General features: G+C 41.5%; 1 protein-coding gene across 1 annotated transcript in view; it reads right to left on the bottom strand.

Annotated features, from left to right (window-relative positions):
• The window catches only part of Adamts3 (ADAM metallopeptidase with thrombospondin type 1 motif 3), a 126,182-nt gene that overhangs the window by 20,230 nt on the left and 89,247 nt on the right, over positions 1 to 16,705 (bottom strand). Inside the window, exons 5-14 of the mRNA XM_055595450.1 lie at positions 15,654 to 15,737; positions 13,035 to 13,191; positions 12,131 to 12,236; positions 11,612 to 11,755; positions 10,970 to 11,102; positions 9,147 to 9,260; positions 6,813 to 6,958; positions 5,503 to 5,678; positions 4,291 to 4,424; positions 486 to 609 (exon numbers count right to left, since the gene is read on the bottom strand). Of these exons, the coding sequence (XP_055451425.1) occupies positions 486 to 609; positions 4,291 to 4,424; positions 5,503 to 5,678; positions 6,813 to 6,958; positions 9,147 to 9,260; positions 10,970 to 11,102; positions 11,612 to 11,755; positions 12,131 to 12,236; positions 13,035 to 13,191; positions 15,654 to 15,737 (1,318 nt within the window). The remainder of the gene's footprint in view (positions 1 to 485; positions 610 to 4,290; positions 4,425 to 5,502; positions 5,679 to 6,812; positions 6,959 to 9,146; positions 9,261 to 10,969; positions 11,103 to 11,611; positions 11,756 to 12,130; positions 12,237 to 13,034; positions 13,192 to 15,653; positions 15,738 to 16,705) is intronic.

Here is a 16,705-nt window from a genome sequence, read left to right as displayed (position 1 = left end):
ACTGTTAAAGATTATGTTATCTGTGAATGTTAGTTCCATAAATATAATAACAAGATAAAATTGTTCACTTTTAAGATAAAAGTAAGTGAAATGGTACAATATGTTAAAGTTATATATAAAGTTTTGTAACACTACATTTCTAGATGATAAATTATGTGCCGCATATGTTCAAAATTAACCTTTAGTCCCATATCCATTTGATTAAATTCAAACTAGCATATAGCACATATTTCTCTAAGCACTAAAACTAATAGAGTATCCCTTAACTCAATTTAGTAGTCATTTTCCTATATTTACTAATTAGTAATTAATAAATATTTGAGATATTAATTTAAAGTCTTATTTTTAATAATTTATTTTTAAACTACTTAAAAAACTTATTTTCTGTGACACTCATGGAAAAACAATCTCAAAAATTTAAAAAGATGTCTCAAAAATGGCCAATAGCAGGAAAGGATCTTAATTCAGGAGAACACACATCTTACCAAGCTTCCTGGGTGTCCTGGTAAATGTCCCCTTCACAGTCCGACAGTGGGAATTGTCCCCGCCACAGACCCCACACTTATCCTCAACCTTGTTGGAACCAATTTCTTTGTCGCAGCCCACTTTCTGTGGAGAAAAGACGTTAAACTAACTTTGATGTGCCAGGCAGCAAACACCACCCCAGAGATGGCGATGTCTTCACTGAAGGACGGCACACAGGCAGTGAGCTCAGGCCAGACACTGACTCTAGTGATGATTTCTCAGACCCCAGGATTTTGAAGAACTAGTGTGAATTCAAGTAAACAAAATGAAGCATAGGCTTTTTAAAATGGAGTCTGCTCCAATGAAGTATATTCCTAGTATTGTTTTCCCAACATAATTGTCCTTATCTTCAAACAAGATTCATAAGCAAAGAAGTTGATTCTGGGGAGAAAAAAATACCTCATAGCAATGGCCTAGTGCTTTCTCCTTGTTGCTCTAATATTCATAAAGGTGTACAGTAATGTTGTGAGTTGTAAAATGGTGTTATTTTTTTAAAAGTGGTTTGGGACATAAAACCAGAGAGTTTTACAAAGCCCGGAAGAAACAAAGTAAGAAGACATTTAGAAGTGGAAAAGGTTCGAATAATTATGACTTTTTACATTCACGGAGAGTAGGGTTAGAGATCAATATTTGTACATAGAAAGAAGGAGGGAGAAGGCAGGTGTTGCACAGTGGGGAAGCTAGGCCTGGATCAGGTGAGTTTTCATTTTCACAGTCAACAGGCAACTACTGAAGCTTTCTGGACCAGGCAGGACCTTCAGGTAAATGGGAACATGACGTACCATTGCTCTTACAGGTTTGATATGATAATCAGGAGGGGAACTGACATACATTGAGTACTAAATACTGTAGAAGTTAAAAAAAGTAATAATAATATTAATAATATTATAACAATATTATTTCACTGTCATCATTTATATCAATCCTCAACTCTCTGTGTTGTCAACTTCATCCTCAAGTCCAAAGTATGGAGAGGCAGGGCCTAATAAAATGTGGGGAATCCAGGTGTGGGCTTCCATCTGTCTAATCTCAGCACTGGGAAGGCTGAAGCAGGAGGATCACAGTAAGTGTCTAAGCAGCCTGGGAAATAGAGTGAGATGCTATCTCAAATCAACAAGATGAACTAAATGATAAGCTGCCACGATTAGATCATGAGACTTCTGCTGAGTTTAAATACTCACAGAAATGGGATAGTTATCAAGAGAGAGAGGTAGTGTCATAAGAGTGACCGTCTCTTCCCTTTCTAACTTCTAGCATGGATGACTCAACAGGAAGATGCCATCACATCTTTGATGTGATGCAAAACCACATCTTTGGTTTTGCAGCTCCAGACCATAGGCTAAAACACCTAAACTCATTCAGCATGAGCTTTGCTTTCTTTTGGTTTTACAAATTACCCAGGCTATGGTATTCTGTTATAGCAACACAATAGCATGCTTCAGTGTTTTGGAAGTTTTGGTTTATGATATGTATACATGTTTTTGTTTTAATCCCAGGTGTAGGATATGGGAATGATCCAGATTGTCCTCAGCAGGAAACTATTTGCCTCTTACAGTCTATGAGAGGGGCTCTTTGCCAGCTGCAGATAGTTTAATTCTGAGGACTCCAAGAGGGAATAAAGGAAGAGGAATGATGTTGGTGCTTCGCCCCTGTTGTTCCTGGATGCTGTTGCTGCAATTTGACAAGAAGTTGGAGATATCCTGAAATGAAGATTAGACTTGCTCCAAGGAACTACATCCCTAAACAACAGGAAGCAGCTAAGGAAAACTATGCTCCCCGCCCCTACTAACCTTCTTTCTCTCCAACATGGTGTTGAGGTGTTGGAAAGGATTGGGGTGGAGAAGAAAGAAAGAGGTATAAGAAACCCAAATAAAACTTTACTTCAGGTTTTACCAAATGAAAAGAAAAGGATGTTGGGAACACCATTCCAGTTAATGTGGACATTTACAGTAACAGTTGAATATGACCAAGAAAATAAATTCCATTAGAAAAAAGACTAAATGAGACAAGAATCCTTTTTCATTGCCCACAATTTTGGGCTTGACATAGAATCCAGTATTAAAATTTAGAACCATTTGAAAGATATGATAAAAGAATGGGATTTCTGTATTAATCTTTTGAACAAACTTAGAATTGGATTTTTATTAAAATGGTATTTAAACTAGAATTCAATACACATGCATATATCAAATATAGTTATTTTATAATGAGGGGAGCAATGCCTCTCTCAGATAGTGTAGCCCATCAAATAAAAAAGCCCAGCGTCAGGTATGGGTGACCTCTTTTTCAATTACTGGCCAGTGGAGTATCCAAGAGCTCTCCAAACATTGCAGGTTGTTGCCATTTCTCTTGGTTACCCTTCAGAACTTAATGGGAGGACCCAATTGCTGACAACGCCACATACTTGACTACAGGACACTGAGAAATTAAACTGATGCTGACCTGGAAGATTCAGCACTACAGGCCAACCTTCACAGTGCTACTTAAACTACTGAGCGAGGAAAGAAGTCAACCATCCTACCCTACTGGGAACTCTGAGCTACAGTGGTGAACTGCCTGGTAAGATATGCCCACTGGCACAGCATTGGCACAGATGCGTGGGAGTAATCAGTCGCTTTCCGATTGGATTTAAAGCCCACTCCGGGAGCTCATCGTCAGATAAGATTCCTTTTGCACTGTGTGGTGTTCAAAAGAGAGACCTACAGCTGTTCTCAACATGCAGAGGAAAAGAAGCTGTGGAATGCCCAGCTCAACACGGGACTTTGCTAACACACCCTGACCTTAGGCTTCACTGTGGAAGATGGGTGGAGATGTTCTGAGGGACATCTGCAGCAAAACAGTACTTGGTTAACATGACAGTGCTGCCACAAGGATGGACTCGAAGAGGCAACGGCACCATGTTCAAGACCTCCACAAGATGAAGCCAGTCAAAATCCCTATCTCAGGAGCTACCAGCAATGTATAGCTACTTGGGGGAGGGAGGATAATTCCTCCGCAGGGAGGTGCCCCTGAAAGGCCACCCATGCTACAGTGGAGGGCCTGTGCTCGTGTACACAGGCGGCACGAAGGGGACACCGTGAGTGTAAGAAGAAAAATAAAAAACTAGAGGACATGAAGGAGGAGGAAGAGCGGTGGGGAGGATAGAGGAGGAACTGGAGGTAGGGAGTAAGGGGTGGGCCTGATCAGAACACATTGTGTGCAGAAAGGAAACGCTACAAAAACAAAAGATGTTTACAACACCAGAAAAACCCTAAAAGCAAATGCAGTTCCTCACTGGGTTCCCAATCTAGAGACATTAGCTACTTAGAAAAACTATCTGGCTGTGTCAAAAGTCCAATTAAAACTGTTCTCGAATCTTGATTTAGGCAGTCACCAGACTGATTTTAACTAAGCTTGATTTCTCCAATTCATGCTCTCCTTTCAGCTCTTCATAATGGCCACTGCAACGTTACCTCACAAATATGAATGAGCTGAGATCTGGGTATGGTGGTGCACGCCTTGAATTCCAAAACTCATGAGGTAGAGACAGGCAGATCAGATCATTGTAAGTTTGAAGCCGGCCTGCACCGTGACTTCCAGGCCATCTAGAGCTATACAGTGAGGCCCTTTCTCAAACAACCAAAACAAACAAACAAACAAACAAACAAACAAACAAACCAGTTGAAAATCATTTCAAACATTCCCAAGGGTGATGGTAAATGTAGCATCTCACTGGATGCCTGTGAGTGACAGTGAGACGCTGTGGAGGCAGACATTTGAACTCACCACACACTCGCCTCGCACACATATGCTGTATGGATCTTTGTAGGAACAGCGTGTCCCGTCGTGCACCAGCTGCTTCATGTAAGCAACGTCCCCTGTCTCCTTGGACTGACAGTAAAGGTGGCATCTTTTCTTGGCTGCATAAGAGGCAGGCTTAAGTTAGTCATTTTCATAAAATAGGATGTCTGACCAGCACAGTTTACTTTAAGATATAACATTTCAATATGGGTTCCTGAAAAGCAAATGAAATAAATACTGGAAGAATAAAATGGGGGGGGAGATGAAAAGGGCAGAAATGACACCGTGCATGTTTGTTTTAATGTGAATGATTACTTATTTTATGTCATCTACACTGTGCCATTGTTGAGATAATAAGGGGTTCTATTAACTTAGTAGGAACATCTGTCAAAAGAGCCTGCGACTGCCACTGGCAGGCTGTGTTGGTAAACCCTGATGTCACCTACATTAGCTTCTTAGTAAGCTTTGACTCAAAGCCACGTTCACTCTAGTAACATTCTGGACACTGACTGCATTCATCACTCTAACACTCAGCTGATATCTGTGCCCTTTGTGGAGTCTTCATAATTGATAACCAGGTGACTCATTTCACTAAAATAAATTAGAAAAATAATTCATTTTGTAGAGAGCGTCCAACTTTGACCTACCCATGCTTACATTTCCCTTAAAAACAGCACTCAATAGAATTCAGTGATGTGTACACATCGATCAGCAAATCAAACAGAAATATGACAAGAGATTTCATTTTGAGCTTATCTAACCCAAAATTTAATGGGAAGAAGTCAAACATTAGAAGAAAGTTTCCAAGACTAGTTTAAGGCTATGAAGTCTTTGATTCAATAAATGGCCATCTTTTTTTCTTTTTCTGCTTTTTGGTTTCCATCTTGACTTAGCTGTAAACGGACTATTTTCCCCTGCCGTGGTTATTTCTTAGTTGACGGTTTCAGTTGAAGCAGGTGATACAGTGTCACTTCCCTTAGGGGTGGTGATAGGGCTATTTGCCAGATAACATGCCTGCCATAACAGCTACCTCTCAGGGAAAGGCATTCTTTAGCCTGATTCTTGGGAACCCGGAATGACTGGCCTTTGCTTCCGACGTTACCAGCCAGGGCTCAAGAGTGCACGGGCTCGGTGTCAGCAAAGCTTAAATGCTAAGTGACCATCCACACAGCAGGACAAAGAATGCTATCCACTCACGGTCAGGATGTTCATGCGGCAGCCAGTGGTGTTTGGTATTCTGGTACTCAAAGTGGGAGTTACGCTGTTGGCACTGCTGGGCCCTGAAGTCCTCAAAGTGCTTTTGGCATTCCTCTGTATTACAAAGCTGGTACTCGAAATTAACGCCAGGGCAGTCCTGACCACCATTGATGGGCCTAGAGAAAAGATGACATTTCAAAGGCGGCCTGGCGTCAGCCCAGCAGCTCGGGCTCACAGATGCAGTGCTACTGGGCAGAGAGCCAAGCGTCTGAGCTGCCAGCACAGGCTCAATGATGCCGCACTCCCGATGCCCAATGTCTCTCGGAAAGTTCCTTCTCTCTGTGCTGAGGGGTAATGACTCCCAAGCATGACCTAACTCAGTTTTCAAATGGTCCATTTCATTCATTGCGGAAGTATACAAAGGTGGAATGCAGGCCGGCGAATCAAGAGAATGATATTTCTACCATGTATAAAACATGCAGGTGCAACTCAAAGAAACATCGAGCATACGGTCCTGTGTCTCTGCTTTCTCCTGTGTCAAATGCAAAATGGAATGATTTTTCCAAACAAGGAAGTGGTAAAATTCAATGGTGTGACAGATTTAAAGAATTTAGAATAGACCGCGGGTTGGGTTAGCCTTTGACTCTTATGGCTGTGCTTCTAGATGTCATTGTTAATTCTAGTACTGCCCTCCTGCCCTCCTGTGGAGACAGTTTGCAGCCATGCTCAGAGCTACCCTTCTGCTAGAACAGAGAAGGGGCTGCTCACAGGGTCAACCCCAGCTGGAGAAGCCAGCATATCCAAGGTGAATAATTCCATTACTTTTTCTTGCCTCATACAATAAATCTTGTCAGGTTGAGTGGACGGCATTTTCTTCTCATAGGCCCTTCCGGTCTGCTACCATCTTTCTGTACTTCTACACTGAAGCAGCTGGACCTACCTTCTGGAACTTGGTTGAACTTGTTGGTACTTTATTCCCCCAATAATTCTTAGCTTCTTTATGGACAGGTCAAACATTTCACAGGGCACATGGTATCTATTCTCTCTGCTCCACTCCCTCATGGTCCCAAACATCAAATTCATCATAAAAGAATCTCTCCTCTTCATTTGAGTGTCTGTCTTCATGAGTGACCACTCTCCAGCACATTGGTAACATTAACCCCAAAGAGGCTGGCTTATGAACCCTGAACAATACTTTTCCATAGCCTCTATTCTGCAAGCAGGGTGAACGAAGGAAACCTACTAGGAACAGAACACGAATCACTCCGTGGTCTACCAGGAAGCAACAGGAGTTCCAGGGCTATACTCACATGGGATTGTTGCATTGGCGTGTTCTAAAACGAACACCAGTTCCACATGTCCTGGAGCAGGAGCCAAATTTGGTCCACGACCCCCAGTTGCCATCTTGTTTTTGCTGGTTAGCGTTCTTCCACATACAGTGCCCTTTATAGCACCACTGGGGAAAAGGAGCGAAGATAATTGTGATGGTTGCTGAAGGCGTTATTCAAGAAATATTTAGTAGAAGGTCTTCAACTCTTTATTCTCCCTCCAGTTAAATATTGAATTAAAGTATCCCTAGGCATTTGCTTCACAAAGATAGCCCGTCAAAAGGATAACTTAGATCCATAAGTTTAAGGATAAGATTAAAGTGCTGCACTTGGGGCTGCCTTAGAGTGCTCACTGATGTCTTGCCAAGGGTCTGAGTCCTGTTCCCAGCATCCACCCTGGGCAGCCTGTAACTACTGTAATACCAAGTCCAGGGGGTCAGATGCCCTCTTCTTGCCTCTGTTGGCACCAGACAGACATTGTGCATTCACTCACATATACATGCATGTTATATACAGACACACACACACACACATATATATGTATATGTATATATATATATATATACACTAATGAAAACAAACCTTATTTTTAGAAGAAAAACAACATTTATTCAGATAAGCATTGAAATGTTACATCAGAAAAGAGCGCTGAGCAGATACCATTCTCACTTTCACTGTTTACCGCTTCCATCACCCTAGAGTGTTAGATGCCAGTGTAACCCCTGGCATGCAAATATGTCTCAACCTCAAAAGTAATTAACTGAAATTAATTCAGTGTTCAAAGCACCTTTAACTTTATAGAATATTAATTTATCAATCTGAGATATAGATGGGTTAGATAGTGATTTTTTTCTTACCATTTAGATAAGTAAAATGAATGTACATAAAAATTCATGGATTGTTTAGGGGCCACATGTGTGTGAGAACAAAGTGGGGTTAATACAGTCACAATGTCACTTGTGGGATTCCTGGATAAAACCACCCAGCCTTTGGCAGGTATGTACTCAAAGGGAATAGATTATTTTCTTTCCAAAAATTTCAATTGCCTTCTTGTATATTGCAGACAAAACAGTTTCTAAAACTTTATACATTTAAATGTAATATTATACAATTACATGTAGGGGAGTTGGATGCTAAAATTGAATATAACATAACTTTTTAATAAGCCAAAAGTGATTCTACTCATCATTGCTCTCATTTTTAGTTGAAAATTTATTTATTAACTCTTCTCAAGGGAAGAAACTATATATATTGTAGTTGGCACAGTGTCTGACAGAATGCAAGTGCTTATAATTGCAGGTTTTTATTAGTATGCATATTTCATACAAGAACACTTCATGTATGTTTGAAATAAACCATTTAGAAAGGTAAAAGTTATATTAATCTTTTCTGTCAGCATTTGGGCCTATCTACAATATATTATTTCTAGACTAGTCAAGGCTCTTCAACTTGCGTTCTTAGCATGCCTTTGTTTTGGGCTCTTTGCCCTTAAGAGAAGCACATCTGGGCATACAGCCAGTTTCCAGGCATTCAGTCTCAACTACACAATCTGAGATTTAAAACCTTTGGGCATCTTGCCCCCAGAAGTGAGGCCAAATCTTCTGTATAAATTCACATGCCTTTATTTCTGGGCAACTTCCACAAGGGACGCTATGCCAGCAAGTAAATCAGTCCCAAGTAGCAGGGGCCGGAGATCAGTGTCCCTACTGCCTTTCCCCTTGGCCACGGCAAGCCAAATGATCTGGTCCTCCCAGTGTCAAAAACTTCAAATGCCTAGGCTGTGAAGATGACCTTATTTAGTAAAAGATTCTGTGTAAACATGATTCATTTAAAGAGTTCAAATTCAGGAGATGATCCTGAGGTATCTAGGTAGGCTCAAAACATTATGAAAAGACTCAGTCCTTGCAAGAAAGGGGCAGAGGAAAGAGACACCCAAGTGTCATAGGTCAGAGGAGTTTGGCCATTATGTAGGAAGATGATAGCCAGAGACTAGAAGAAGGGATGGATCAATTGCTAGTACAGTCTCTGGAGGGAGTGTGGCCTTGTCCACATACAGACTCTACATCAGCACAACTGGTTCTTGCCCTCAAGCACCATTACAGAACAAACTTCTGGTGTTTTAAACCATCAGCTTTGTGACAATTTGTGATAAGCAGTCCCCGAAGCTAGTACACTATCTTAGCAGCTTGCCATAAGGGAACCACACGGGCACCTCATACTCCTTAAGAAAGACAGCCCAGCAGTGACTGTCATTTGCTAGATGTTGAAAAATTCCCATGCAGCGCTCAATGAGGCTCAAGGAGGAAGCACACTCACCTTCCCAGCAGCACATTCAGTTCCATCAAGTGGGGGCCCCTTCTTAGTCTTACAGAAGTACGGGTTATCAGGATGGCTACACCATAGCTGTTTGCACGGATCAAAGGTTCGAAACTGGAAGAGAAAGATGCAAACTATTAACTTTCAGAGAGTGAGACCTTTGCCAATCACATTTGATACACAACTTCCTCGTGTCATATTATTGGAGTGGGGTTATTTTTTTAAAATTCTTTATTAATTACACTTTATTCACTTTGTATCCCCCCCATGGTTCCCTCCCTCCTCCCATACCAATCCCTCCCTTCCTCCACCCTCTGCATACATGCCCCTCCCCTAGTCCACTGATAGGGGAGGTCTTCTTGTCCTTCCTTCTGATCCTAGTCAATTAGGTCTCATTGGGAGTGGCTGTATTTTCTTCTTCTGTGGCCTGGTAATGCTGCTTCCCCCTCAGGGGGAGGTAATTAAAGAGCAGGCCAATCAGTTCATGTCAGAGGCAGTCCCTGTTCCTATGACAATGGAACCCACTTGGATACTGAACTGCGATGGGCTACATCTGTGCAGGAGTCTTAGGTTATCTCCATGCATAGTCCTTGGTTGGAGTATCAATCTCAGGAAAGACCCCTGTGTGCAGATTTTTGGTTCTGTTGCTCTCCTTGTGGAGTTCCTGTCTCTCCAGATCTTACTGTTTCGAGTGGGGTTATTTTAATTTCAAGTTGATAGCCAAAGTGTTAACTTGGTAAGAGATAAACACTTGCATTAGGGTTCCAAGTTAGAATACGCTGTTCTGGAGCAGCAATGAGAAGTGCAATATGCCTTCATTGTGCTAAGCACATTAATTACATCATCACATTTAGTCTTTACATAAATTATACTATCACTATCCACACTTCAGATATAAGAAAACTACACCAGAGATGTCACATATGGTACTCAAGTTCACGGAGTTGGTGTCAGATCTGACCTACTTTGCCTGATATCCATATCCTAGTGTCTAACTGCTGGAAAGTAAAAACCAACTAAAACCACTAAAAGCAGAGCTTCATTTTATAGCCCAGGCTGGTCTTGAATACACTAAGTAGCTGAAAAAAGCCTGGCTTCAAACTCATGATCCTCCTGCCTTATCCTCACAAGGACTGTGGGTATAGGCATCTACCATCATAATATTTCACAATATTCCATCGTATTGTAGAAAAGCTGAACATTATCTCTGAAGGTGAGAAAACCAGGGGAGGAATGGGACACAAAACTCTGAACTGGAGAGCCTTGAGCAAAGAGCAGCTAGCTCCCTGTTTTACCAGGTGAATAAGTGGTTCAAGAAGCTCTGTGATCTTGGCTTTTTTATCCTAAAGATAAAAGCCTTGTAATATCTCTGCCCCTAATTCTGCAATATGCATGTATACACACTAACACACATACATACAAATATATACATATCCAAAATACACACATACACACATATCTGTAACATCAGCTTTTAATTTTAAAAGCTATGAATTTGAAAAAGAGCAAGTAGGGGTATTTGGAAGGCTTTGGAGGGAGAAATTGAGAGGAGGCAACAATGTAATTATATTGTAATCTTAAAATATAAAAAAGTAATTAAAGAATAAAAGCCTGTGAGCTGTCAATCTCCCTTCTTATCTCTCATGAGGACCAATTCAGACTATATACCCAAAACCATCTAGTTTAGCTCAATCAACACAGCAAATACAAGATGGCTGTAGATTGTTTCACACTTGTATCAGTGAGTTTGCAAAGTCCACCCACCAGGAACAACACAAACAGGTCTCAGGACGAGACACCTAATTTGCCAGTAGGTTACATACCGCTGTGCACATTTTGTAGCCCACACCAAAATCAAAACGGCATTGCTCATCCATGGAGTAATTAATTCCTGGGAGTTCTGGGAGTTTGGGCCAATCATGTTCAAAGGGGTCATCAAGGAGGCAGTCATAGGAGCTGCAGAAAGGAAAACATCAAGTGCATTTAAATTCTCCTTGTTGAAGTCAGGCCTTGAAGGGAAAGGCCACTTAGCTCAAACACTCTGAGGTTTTGTTAGCTCATAGGGCATGTTCTCAGAAACACGGATGTTAATGGTTTTGGTTTTATTGCACTCATCTTTCATCTTTACTAATGCGGAGACAGTGAACCAAGCAGAGCTCTGGGATACAGTCGTGCTGTGGCAGCCATATTCATGTCACTAAGTGAGCATATCCAAAGAGTGGCAGGACAGATCCAGCTCTGCCCAGTAGCAGAAACCATACAAACTCCCTGTCTCCATCCTCAGGTCAGGTCTGACCCTCAGTCATAAGGAACCTACCCCAGGGAAACCCAGATAAAACTACACTCAAGTTCTAGGTTCACGGCTTGAACTGCTGCGTGACATTACAGAATCCTTTGGGTTGACACCTCTGGTGTCATGTATGTGGCCTTATGCAGCAGGGGATGGCATGCAGCGAGGCACATACTGGATGTATCTTTTCAACTCCTGACCGCTGCATCTGGACCAGTGGTAGCGATGGAAGGCAGCTTGCACCAGGGGCGCCATGACGCTGCCCATGGCGGTCTCATCGCCACACCTGTTGCCTTGTCCGTCATGCTCCATTCCCAACCTAGAACAGAAGGAGACCTCATTGGCAAGAACTGCAGGGCCATGGCTTGGGCTTCACTTTTTTTTTTTCTTACAGTACATGCTGGGAAAGACATTTTTTGAAAAGTCAACATAGCTTCCTTGGAGACACCATGGACAGTGAAATTGAGAGCCATCTAATGAAATTCTATAGCCATCAAAGGCACAGGCATGCCTGGCCAGACAGAGTGACTCATTGAGTTTCAGCACATGGACCGGTCACCGTTTTCAGTTCCTTACACTTGGCGAAGGATGAGATCTCACACTGGCATGCATTTTTACTCAGAGTGTGAACAACAATGGAGAAGTAAAGAAAAACAACTTTTTTTTTTCTCTCTAGCTGTCAGCAGTAACTTACACATGGCCAGTTTCATGGGCTACTACAAAAGCAGATGAAAAGCCATCTTCATGATTCAGGGTGCAGCTTCTCACTGGGTGACACATGCCTGTGACGGGTGCATATCCTGCAGATAATAACAATCACTCATTTCATATATAAAAGATATAGGTAGATGGATAGATATAACTCATCACAATTAATAGTGTATAGAAAGAAGAAGAGAAGAAGCATAAGAAGAAGAAGCAGCAGCAGAAGAAGAAGGTGGTGGTGGAGGAGGAGGAGGAAGAGGAGGAGGAGGAGGAGGAGGAGGAGGAGGAGGAGAAGAAGAAGAAGAAGAAGAAGAAGAAGAAGAGGCATTCCCGTAGAGTGGGGCAACATTATTTCTCTGTTATCAGTAAGCTACATTCTCTTGGGAAAGCAGGCAGGGACGGCCTGGGGTTACCATTCTGTTCTGCCCACCATCTCGGCCTTGTCTTTCTGTTTTAGTAAATGACCCTTCATATCTTGGTTCTAACGGCAGGAGCCAGAAATCCCACCAATGTGGAAAAGAACACCATCGGTCTTTCTCCACAGTCTACATCAGAGTTTATTAGAGAAATGCAAGCTGACTTTGGTAGACAGATTGTTGGCAGGAGCCATTCTCATTCCGAACAGTTAGTGGAAATCATACTGCGTGTTACAGCATCCCTTCCACACTCCAAATGTACAATCATTATCTTAAAGGCAAGGGTAATTTATTATGGTGTTTAAGTGGCATTTGACGTTGCGGATTCTACAGAAAGTCACTTGAAGAAATAGGGGGAAAGTGTACGCTTGGCTAGTGGATGGTGGAAATTGGTAGAGAAAATGGCACAACCTGCTTTCCTTGGAGTTCCTTTTGAAAATTTGACTTGATTTTACTTCTACATAGTTATAGTAATACCTTGCATTCCAGCAGGCCCGAAGTCTTGCCTGGTTAAGAAAATTGCATGATCATGGTGTTCAGCGTGCTTGGGATCAGGTTTTTGTTGCTGGCAAGCCCAGCGACACACATTTTCCAGGCTCCTGGATGGGTTTCCCCTTTCTATGAGGCTGATGGACTGAAAGGACAGATTATGTTAAACACAGTTTTTGTGACTTGGATTCTGGGATGCTATTTCAACAATGACTCAGAAGTATTATTTGGGAGATCAACTTTGATTCAGAAGTTCTAAAAGCCCCCATGGGAGGGGGTTCCATGCTGCCTGTGAGAAAGCCCACAGACATACGCATCACCTGTTTGATGTCAGGATTCACTACCACGGAGTGACTCAGTGTTAATCATTTTGAGGCAGATTTCTAGAAGTCTAAAATACTTCCTGATTCTATTCAAATTTTAGGTTTCACACATTAAAGACAAATACTGGGAAAGATTCTTGCATAAAACTTTTTTCCAGAGACAGGAAAGTCAAAGATCTAAGTTAAAATTTTCGTGTATTCTTTTGGTCCAGGAATCATCTGTACATAGGAGGAAAACACATTCTTTCAAGATTTGGCAAGACTGGACAAACTTTAGTGTAGAGTGAAGAGTCAAAATAGCTTTTTACAGACTCTAAGACTTATAACCAAACCTTTGGCAGAGTGCAGGGAATCATATGAAAGAAGGGGAGTTAGTGTGACGTAGAAAGGATAGGAGATCCACAAGGACCAAATATATCTGGGCACAGGGGTCTTTTCTGAGACTGAAACTCCACCAAGGACCATGTATGGATATAACCTAGAACCTTTGCTCGGACAAAGCTCGTGGTAGCTCAGTAACCAATTGGTTTCCCATAGTAAGGGGAACAGGGACTATTTCTGACAGGAACTCAATGGCAGGCTCTTTGACCTCCCCACCCCCCAAGGGAGGATCAGCCCTGCTAGGCCACAGAGGAGGACTTTACAGCCAGTCCTGAAGATAACTGATAAAACAGGGTCAGATGAAAGGGGAGGATGTCCTCCCCAATCAGTGGACTTGGAAAGGGGCAGGGAGGAGATGAGGGAGGGAGGGTAGGAGGGTAGGATTGGGAGGGAATAAGGGAGCGGGGATACAGAGTTAATAAAATATAACTAATAATAAAAAAATTAAATTAAATTAAAAAAAAACAAAAAATAGATTTTTAACTTCATGATAATGACAGGGTTTTTGTCTCTTATCTGGTAACCTCAATGGCTATATAAATATATAAATATTTATATATATATTTATATATATATTTATATATAAATATATATTTATATATATTCACAAACATATATATATATATTTCACAAATATATATATATATATTTTTCACATTGTGGTCTGGAGTTAGGTGTCTCCTTCCCAGAGTGTTTCTAACAGAAAGAGAAATTAACTTTGGAAGCCTAAATGAGCTCCTAATTGGCTGGAGGAGCCAGAGTTTTGTTAAATTTCAGCAAATGCTATTATAAGTGTTTCCATTCTTAATAAACTTAGCTTGGTCTGTTGTATGGTAATCATATAGTTTGCCAAATGAATGATTTAACAACCAACTAAAGGCTGTCAGATCTTCCAGCCGTGGTTAGCTGGTCTTTTGTAGCAGTACAAAGCACCTCAGGCTTTTGAGAGAAGGTAAGAGCAGGGCTGAGGACAGATGTGTAAAGAAACACACAGAGGCTTCCGGTCTCCCAAATGTTCAAGTTCACTAGTGTTTCCGATTCAGGAGGATTAGTGGTGGGAAACATTCATTGTTTCAAATATGAAATTACCAATTTAATCAGGCTTCTCAAAGGAATTTAACTCTTTCCAAGGACAGGAACACATCTAATATTGATATATACTGGTTTTCAATTATATGTCAAGAATGTCTACTGCCTACATTTGGATCCAACTTTTTCTTTTCAAAAGGAGTAAAACTTCTTTAACTGAAAAAAAAAATTGTCAGGGTTGCTTTACTCTTAAATATATACAGTTGAAATGTCGTGTTAAATAAATTGAAAAGATATTTTTTTTTTCTTCATGGACGTATTCCGAGTGCTTTGAGAATAATGACCATATAAATGGACACTTCACATAGAAACATTGAATGCATATACAGGTCACAAACCTGATGGGAATGGGCTAAGCACATTTTCTTTTCTTTTCTTCTTTTCTTCTTCCTAATGGCATCTGTTCTTGTTCATTTACTTATTCAGTCACCTCTAAAGGCTTGGGCAGACTCAATCCATAGAATGCTTGTGTAGTGTGCAAGAGATTCTTGGTTAAATATCTAGCAGAGTATGCACTGGGCATGATAGTGCAAGCTTGTAATCCCAAAATTTAAGAGGTAGAGTAAAAAGGAATGGGCGTTCAAGGTCATCCTTGACCTCTTGGGGAGTTTGAGGCCAACCTGAGCTACACGAGACCTGCCTCTAACAAAAAGTCGCTCTAATTGAGAAATCTCTTCCCATTCTGGAAGATTCTCCTTCCCAGCTTGGTACAACCATGAGTCTATACAAGACCGAGGGTAGTTTTGCCACCCAGGCTCTTACTGACTGACCTAGTCGCTAATATCCACAGCCCACCCATTCGAAGACAGCTTACCTTTGCGTAACCGAGCAGAATCATTCGCACCAGGACCACGTTTATGTGCACTCCGAGGGACTCATCGTGGTAGATTTCATTTACCTGGAGACAAAGGAGAAAGTTGCTACAAGGAAGGCCCTGCCGAAGATGTCAAGACACATGCAGCATTCTAGTCAGATTGGCCAATTTATACTGGTTTTTGTTTGTTTGTTTGTTTGTTTGTTTATTCAGATTAAGCCCATCTCCAAATGAAGTAATTTATCCTTTGTTTTGGAACATTCTTTGGATAGGTGATTTACTGATTTTTGTAAACTACAGAGAAAAATGAATGTCTATTAAATGAGCTGTAGTGCGTGTGTGAGCACACAGGCACATACGTGCAGGCTTACATTCACGCATGTGCTTATAGGTAGCACAAGACTCACCTAAACCAAATACGAGAGTGTGACTCTGGTGATGTTCTGTCCTCAGAAAGAAGGCAGACAGGCAGCTGTGTCTAAGTGGCTGGCAGGAGTGCTCCTTTGGTTGAAGGGTTTCTGTGTAGAAGCTTTGGGGGTCTGAATTAGCAAGTAGGGGGCCTTCCCAGTGTCCCCTAGGATAGAGCAGCTGGGGCAATGCTCGTTTAGAACTACCGTGGGATAGAAATCCTTTAGAATGTGCATCGTCAAGGTGACTGTGTATGTGCATGTCAGAGATGTCAGTGCTGGATTCAAGTCTGAAGACCTCGCTTGGGTCTAATGTCATGATTTCATTTTTTAACGTCAGGCTAGAATTTCTCAAAAAGTGATTTTGTGTGCTTTAATAATACAGCTATTGGAATTAAAGCAATCTTAGGTCACGGTTCAACTCCATTTTATACAGAGGAGGAGGATGAAGCCTGTAGACTTTAGGCGACAAGCTAAACCACACAGTGAGTTACTGGCAGACAGAAATCTAAAGCACACTGTAATTATATCTTCTGATTAAGCTACTGCAAAATGAGTGCAAAGAAAATCTGTCCAACTTGGCAAATGCTAGCAGGAATGACAAAGGCAGAATTACCTGGCTAGATTCCAGGTACTAGTTATTCC

Source organism: Psammomys obesus, unplaced genomic scaffold (genome assembly GCF_907164565.1).
Source record: "Psammomys obesus unplaced genomic scaffold, mPsaObe1.curated_primary_1811, whole genome shotgun sequence".
NCBI lineage: Eukaryota > Metazoa > Chordata > Mammalia > Rodentia > Muridae > Psammomys > Psammomys obesus.
Note: the sequence above shows the minus strand (reverse complement) of the source record. Positions and strands in the feature narration are given on the sequence as shown.